Here is an 8148-nt window from a genome sequence, read left to right on the forward strand (position 1 = left end):
TTACATAAGGTAAGGGCTGAATCCAGATAATTGTAATAGAGTTCACTTCTTAAAATTTTATTATGTTTCTAGACTACGACTTAGGAATCAGTAGTAGTTTACCAGGGGAAAATTCACTTTCCTCCCTAGTATTTTGCCAAAAGGGAGATGACATTTCAGATAACAGGAGAAAACATCTTGACTGCTTTTCTCAAACATGGAGTGCCCTCTAGAGTAGATACTGAATTCTGTGGAGAAACTTTTAGCCCTTGCCTCACCCAATCCTCTCCCTGTGTGGTGCAGATTAGAAAGGAATAACTCAGGATAGACCACCTCTGAGCAAAACCCTTTGACTGAATTTTTCATGTATAAAAAGAAAAAAGACTCAAATCAGATACATCTTCATGGTATGTGATGTTACAAAAATTATATTACTTTCTTGGATGATTTGAAACTCTTATAGTTAGGATCAGGAAAATTTTTACTGGACTTAAATGAAACAAAGTCAGAAAGTTCCAAGGAAAAACACAAGTGGAATTTAAATCAGTATTTATTTCTGACCAAAGAGGAATCAGGAGTTGGGTTTTTAGGAAGATGAGGTGGTCAGGTTCTCACAGTGATATTTTGTGTATCTCCAGACCTATACTGCTTTTCTTCTGAATTGGGGTCTTGGCACAAGCGGTAAAAGCCACCACTTTCGGCAACATAATTTGTGTGTTGTACAGAGACCAATGCTTTCTTCTGTTGTATCACAGCTGTTTTTTCTGCAGACACCTTGCAGCTGAACACACAAATTTGAACTATGGCTCATACCACACCTGGCTGCATAAAACAGAAGAAGCAAGATTATTAACCCATTTCTGAATCTCTTGGAACTCTTGGGAAAAAAAGCTAATGTCAAAACATGTCTTTCTCCTCTGAGTTTGTGCTTACAAGTACACAGGATAGTGGAAGGTTGACTAAGTTTGATGACTGAGAGTTGTTTTTACAACTGACTTTTCTATTCTTCCACTCCTCTTAGCTTACCCTTTCCTGGTCCTTCTATCTTTCTGAGATAATTTTTCTGGGAAAGGTAGTAAGAGAAAGTATGAAAGGATGTCATTAATATGTAATGCTTGCACTAATTTTTGAAAGAAATTAAGGGTTCTAGTGAAGAATGGATGGCAATGAAGACAATGTTCTAGAGAAAGAAGCAGATGGGATCAAAAACTATCTCTTTTCAAGAGACTGTAGTAAGAAGGAAAGAATTGGGAATGAAGTCAAGTGATTTTGAGTAGTTGAAAAGGGTTAAAGAGAAAGTTTAAATGATCTTCATTTTATCAAATAAATATGAGACAAGTTTCCTCAAGGGATTTTGAGTTGTTGATAAAGAGAAAAGAGAGAGTATAATGTTTTTAGTAGATACTTAACAAATGTTTGTTGAATTTGATTGAATAAAAAAACAAAAAAAGAAGAGTCTGGGTTAGAGGCTTATTTGACACTTCATAAGAGAGGGATTAAGTGACTATGATGCCATTTTGAGACTGGTTTTAGCTGTTGTATGATATTATAGATCCAGAAAGGCCTGAATTAGCTGAACTTTTTGTAGAGATGCCAAAAGCAACAACAAGGATTATTCTGAAGTGGTTTAATGATATATTATAATGAGTTCTTAATCTAGGATCACTGAATTTTAAAAATGTATATTTTAATAATTGTATTTTAATATAATTGTTTTCCTTTGTCATTTTATGCTTTTTATATTCTTTGTTTACAGACATTTACCTAAGAAGGGGTTCATACCTTTCACCAGTGCAGCAAAATAATATAAAAAAAGTTAAGAACCCCTATGTAATAGATGGAGAATCTGTCTGGAAGCTAAGAAGAGATCCATATTCAAGTCCTGCATAAGTAATTGAATGAACCTTGGGCCGGGCACTTCTCATTGCCACAGGTAGTTCTGTAAGACAAAGCTATAGAACTTCATGAGGGGGAGAGCTTTTCTCATTGGGAGCTCCCTACAGCAATAAAATGATAGTTCTGAAGTGAAAAACAAAGAAATATTTTGCTGCTGATCCCAAAGTTTTCCATTTTGGATGTTGCATTTGTGTTTTAAAAATTTTATAAAGGTTTTTTTGTCTATCTGTTTTATACAGCTGGTGATACCAGCTGATTTCTATTCTTGACGATGTTTTCATGACAAAATGGCTTTGACCTTCCTTATTGCTTGTCAGACCCAATGCTGAGAAGAAGTATTTTTCTTGGAGAGGAGCACTCAAGTCAAGTTTCCTCTTTTCTTCCCTCTTTTGGCACATTAAAGACATAGATTCTCTCATAAGGGGAAAAAAGAGCTACCAGAAACTTGGAACTGTAGGAAAACAAAGGAATTGGAGAAATACTCATTCAGCTTAGTTTTCTCTAATAATTTCACTATTCAAAATTTATATGTATTGATACTATGATGATGGGTGATATCTATCTAGTTAATATCTAGCTAGTTATTATGATGGGTAGAGCTCTAAACTTGGAATCAGGATGGACTGAGTTCAAATCCTGCTTCAGACACTTCTGGATAATCTCTGTAAGTCTCAGTTTCGTTATCTATAAAATGAAGATGATTATAATATTTTCTTGGCAGTGTTGTCATGAAGAGCAAATGAGAACAAATATAAAGTGCCTTTAAAGATCTATGTGCTGTTGTTTCAATTGTGTCTGATTCTTTGTGACCCTTCTCAGGTTTTCTTGGTAAAGATACTGGAGTGATTTGTCATTTCCTTACCCAGTTTATTTTTACAAATGAGGAAACTGAAGCAAACTGGATTAAGTGATTTGCCCAGTGATTTGCTCATAACTGTCTGAGTCTGGATTTGAACCCAGGTTTTCCTAACTCCAATCCTGGTGCCTTTTCTACTATATTACCTAGTACTCTATGAAGGATGCATGGAATTGGACAATGACTTGAAACAAGAAGTTTAGGAGAAAGGTGATAAGAGACTAATCCAAAATGGTAATGCTATGAGAGGAAAGGAGATATTTAAGTGATGTTGTAGAGGTAAAGTCAACAAAACTAATTAGATGTTGATGAATGAAGGAAAAGGAAGAATAGAATATGATCCTAAGACTGCAAAGCTAGATGATTAGAAAAATGTTGGTGCCCTCAAAAGAAGCAGGGAAGTTAAAAAGATGAGATCACTAGTTACCATAATTGACATTTATGCCAAGTTTAAAAGTATTTTGCATGGATTATTTTATCTAAGCCTCAAAATATCCCAGTGAGAAAGACATTATGGACATTATTGTTATTTTGTAGATGAAGAAACTGAATCTTAGAGATATTAAGTAACAGATATTTAATAATTTATTCAAGGTAACACAATGGAAATGGCATTCAATGCTATCTTGTCCTGATTCCAAATCTACCACATTATCAACTGTATCACACTTGCTTTTATGGAAAGAGAGTACAGAGAGAAGAGGGACCAGATAGAGCTCTGAGGGATGCTAATGACAAAAAGATGAGGCATGGGTAATGAAGATAATTATAATACTTAACTATAACTATAATACTCAGGAAACTGAAAAGGAGTAGTCAGACAGGAGAGGAACCAGGAGGAATAATTGTCATGAAAATTTAAGAAGAGGAGATTATTCAGGAAGGGAGGATAATTAATAGAAACAAATACTGTAGAGTAGTCAGAAATGATGATAACTGACAAAAAGTCATTGAATTTAGTAGTTGAGTCAATGGTATTAAATTGAAATAGAGTGAAATTTTTGTGAGTAATATATTGATTTAGGAAATGAGAAATTAACTTTAATCCATTGTGCAAGTTTCATACCTCTGAGTTAAGAGATCATTGAAAACCTTAGGGAGAACCATTCAGTAGGTTCATAAACTAGATTGCAAAGGAGAGTAGTGGGCATAATTTCTGACATGTTTCCCTGGATACTCTTTCTTCATTACAATTTAGTTCGTTGCTTGGGCCAGGCTGGATTCACCTTAACATAAATGATGCCTTCCTTTGTATGGAAAGGACTTTATATCTTCCATCTTCTTGCAAAATCAAATTAGTTTGCTAAAACTAATAACATATTTATCATATATATTACAAGGCACTTTATGAAAATCCTAGGAATTATTGTTATTCCCACTGAATACAGGAGGAAATTGAGACTTAGACCTCTAAAATGAATTGCTTATGAGATTGGAATCCAAATTCTGGTCTCCTGAAGTAGATTTAGAGTTTTTTCTACTAAACCATGCCACATAACTTAATGTCATTCATGATGATAGTTCTTCCTGAGCCCATAGCTACATTTCTTATTTTTAGTGTTGGACATTCAGAATTGAGGTAAATCTCATTACAGTCATAACAGGGTCACAGGATCAGAATGTCTCTGGTAAAAGAGACTTCAGAGATTTTTATGTAGTTTTTAGCTACAAAAATAACATCCACTACATTTTTACTAAATAGTCATTTAACAAGTGATGGTGGATTACTACTGCTGAGATAGTCCCTTCTACTTTTATAGAACTTTTATAGAATCTTTACTTTTCTTTGAGCTTAAATTAGCTTTATCTTCCAGCAACTGCTTCTAGTTTGCCTTCTGGATTCAAATTCCTCTTTTAAGTAAAGGCCTTTCAAATACTTGAAGAAAGCTATCCTATCTTGTCTAAGACTTTTCTTGTCCTAGGTGAATAGCATCATTTTCATCAACTACTTTTTATATGACTTTCATATGGCATGATCCATGACATATTACAAGGTCTTTCACTATTTTAATTGCCTTCCTCTGAATCTTCCCCAGTTTGTCATGCTTCCTTTTAAAATAAGATACTCAGACATAAATATTATATTTCAGATGTGGCCTGACCCGGACAGAACACAACCACAGGATAACTATCACCATTCTTGTTCTGTGCATTGTAGTTCTCTACATGCAATTTTATTGCTGCATGTAGATTTGTATTGCATATATATTATATTGCAAATTTATAATCACTTTAGTTTTTCTGGTTGTCATATCACTCATATTTCTCTATTAACAGACTCATATTTCTCTAGTAATAAGCTAAAAGTTCTAGGTATTTTTCACAGAAAATCTTTTCTAGTTCTACCTCCCCATCTTGAGTTTTTGAACCTGATTTTTTTTGATCACAAGCATAAAACTTTATGGCTTTTCCATTAAATATCATCATATTAGCTTTGGCCCATTGTTCTAGGTTGTGAGATATTTTGGATACTAAGTTCATCACCTATTAGCAATTTTCATATCATCTGTAAGTCTAGACTTCTTTCTTCTAAGTTAAAATGAAGTTATTATGTCAAGTTTTTGGTTTTGTCATTCAAACAGCCCTTAATCCATTCAATTATTCTTGTCTAGCCCATATTTCCAAATCTTGTCCACCAAGTTAGGGTACTGACACCTAACTAAACATTTTTTTGGAGTATTTACCAATCAGTGGAGTTGTTTTGGCATGATACTGGCCAGAATTTCTTCCTTGAAGAGCTGGTGAATCTTCAGGGTCTTAGGAGAAACTATTATTATGCACTTTTACTATTGAGACTGGAGCTGGGATTGAGTCACATTAGAACCTCAACTGATTTCTTATTCACAAACCTCCTCAGCTCCACCTGCTACTCTCCCTTCCCCCTCTATCTTTAAAGGGATAACTAGGAAGAAAATAAAAGAAATAAGAATTTATTGAGAATCTACTATGTAATATACTACTGAAGTCTTTACAAATATTTTATTCTCATAATAAATCTGTGAGTTTGGGGTTATTATTATCCTTACTTTATAATTGATGAAACTGAGGCAAACAGAAGTTAAGGGGTCACTTAGCTAGTTTGTATCTGAGGCCCAGTATCTGTAATGTCAACAGTTACCTTGTCATTTTCAAAGGATCTTTTTCAAAACTTCAATAGAATTCTAATTTAAATAATAGAGAACTAAAATAGAGAAAAAAAAGAATAAGTTCTTTTAGGGAGTGGGAACTTTCATTCATTAACTCTATATATCTCCCAGGTAAGTCATTTTAGTTGTACAGGTTGGTCTCCTCATTTGAAAAATGAGAAAATTGTTGGAGAGACAAGTCCCCTGATGTTCTGTTGGTGGTTTTGTAAAGTGGTTCAACCATTCTGGAAAGCAATTGGAAATTATGCTGTGAATGTGATTAAAGTGTCCATATACTTTGACCCAGAGGTCCCATTGCTAAGTATATACACCAAATGAGATTGAAGATAGAAAAGCACAGTAGATGGCAAGATACTCATAACAGCACTTTCTATAGTAGCAAAAAACTGGAAATAAAGTAGATGCCTGTATATTGGGAAAAGACTAAAGAAATTGGGGGTATATGAATACAGTGGAATTTTACTATGGAAGAAGTACAATATGAGAATCATGGAAAGATTTATTTGAATTGGGGCAAAGTAGATTAAGCAGAAAAAAGAAAATAATAGGCACAGGGAAAAGAACAAAGTAAATATGGAAAGACCAATCAACCAACCAAAAATCGGGAAGCTGTGTAATTGTAATGATTGAAAATGGTTTTGGGGGTAGCTAGGTGGCGCAGTGGATAGAGCACCAGCTTGAATTCAGGAGGACCCGAGTTCAAATGTGATCTCAATCACTTAACACTTTCTAGCTGTGTGACCCTGGACAAGTCACTTAACCCCAGCCTCAGGGAAAAAAAAAAAAAAGAAAATGGTTTTGAAGAAAGTATGAGAAAATGTATCTTCATCTCATAATTGTACAGGTGAGGGATGATAGGTATTGAATGTTCTTTCAATTTGATTTGATGTGTTGATGGGTTTAGTGGAAGTTATTTATTTTCCCCTCCCTTTCCTTTTTTATTTTTTGTTAGAGATAAATTCTTCCTGTATTTGGAAGGCAGGAGAAAAATATTTGAAAATGAAGGTGATGTAAAAACAGAAGATTTTAAAAATTAAAAAAAGAATTGAGAGAAGAGAGTATGAAGCTTTGGGGAATAAAGCTAGGGAGAGTTTCTAAATGATGATTGATAAGAAGAAAGAGGGACCAGAAAGATGGATGATAAAAATATTGAAGCTAATCATGAATTTTGCAATTTGGAAAAGGCCTGGACCTGGAGAAACTGATAAACTTAACTTTTGGATGCTCAGTGCTCAGAAATGGTCCTTGGGGTGAGGTCATCGAAATACATTAAAAAGATTCCCCAAGCAGCATGTCCCCTAGCATCCCCTCAATCCCACTTTACCTGGTGGTATGAGGGCCTCAAAGAGGAGGAGCACAGAGAAAAGGAACATGATTCTCATGGTAGAAGAAGTCAGTTGAGAGGAGAGGCAGTTGGGCTGATAGAGGCTGCAGGTCTCTGCCAAGAAAGCAGTTAGGCTACTATTTATCTGAGGACTCCTAATTCTCTGAGAAAATGGGTGTTCTCCTTGGCTGGTCATGCTTAAAGAGCTGGAAGACAGTGCAATCTTTTTTAGAAACTATCAGCTTTCAAATTAAGTAACTGATTTAACCATTATATTAGAAAGCTTGTACAGAAGCTTTTACTCTGCATTTTCATAGACTAAAATATTCTTATCCAGAGCCCTATAACTAGGACTTTTTGCTCTGCATTTAGTACCACAAACTATGTCTAATACAAGCAGTCTAAACCTTGCCTTTTATTGGGGGAGGAGGGAGGAAGAGATAAAGATTCTAGATAGCAGAGTGAGACTTATGCTTGGAAGCTTGGCTTCTAGGGTGATGGCTGAGGAGACAGAAGGAAGGCATGGTTGAAGAAGTTGCTCTAGCTTGCCATCCAGTTCAATGTGGTTGACAGTGCTAGGAAGACCTTGACATTTATTTACTTTGTGACTCTGGGGCAAATAATTTCTCCTCTATTTACTTCAGTTTTCTCAACTGTAAAATGAGTAGAATAGTAGCACCTATTTCAGAGGATTGTTGTGTGGATAAAATGAAATAATATCTGTAAAACAATCTCAAACCTTAAAGCACTGTACAAATACCATCATCATCATCATTAATATTACTTTCCTATTTTAACTAACAATGCTTGTTAGCTAGGTGCTAAATTTTGCTGCTTTTACACTGCAAGTGTTAACAGCATCTTCTAAATTTAGTACTTTGAGACAGAGTCCAGGTCTCTTTTTCTTGATTATGTCTCTATCCTCATCCCTAAGTTCTCTGATGGAT

General features: G+C 34.8%; 1 protein-coding gene across 1 annotated transcript; it reads right to left on the reverse strand.

Annotated features, from left to right (window-relative positions):
• Positions 1-619: 619 nt before the first annotated feature.
• On the reverse strand, positions 620-7259 carry DEFB130B (defensin beta 130B). The gene is made up of 2 exons (XM_074284729.1): positions 7202-7259; positions 620-801 (listed from the first exon to the last, which is right to left on the reverse strand). Exons 1-2 carry the CDS (start codon positions 7257-7259, stop codon positions 620-622), a joined length of 240 nt encoding a protein of 79 aa, XP_074140830.1.
• Between the last annotated feature and the right edge of the window lie 889 nt (positions 7260-8148).

The sequence above is a fragment of the Sminthopsis crassicaudata genome, chromosome 2 (genome assembly GCF_048593235.1).
Source record: "Sminthopsis crassicaudata isolate SCR6 chromosome 2, ASM4859323v1, whole genome shotgun sequence".
Lineage (NCBI taxonomy): Eukaryota > Metazoa > Chordata > Mammalia > Dasyuromorphia > Dasyuridae > Sminthopsis > Sminthopsis crassicaudata.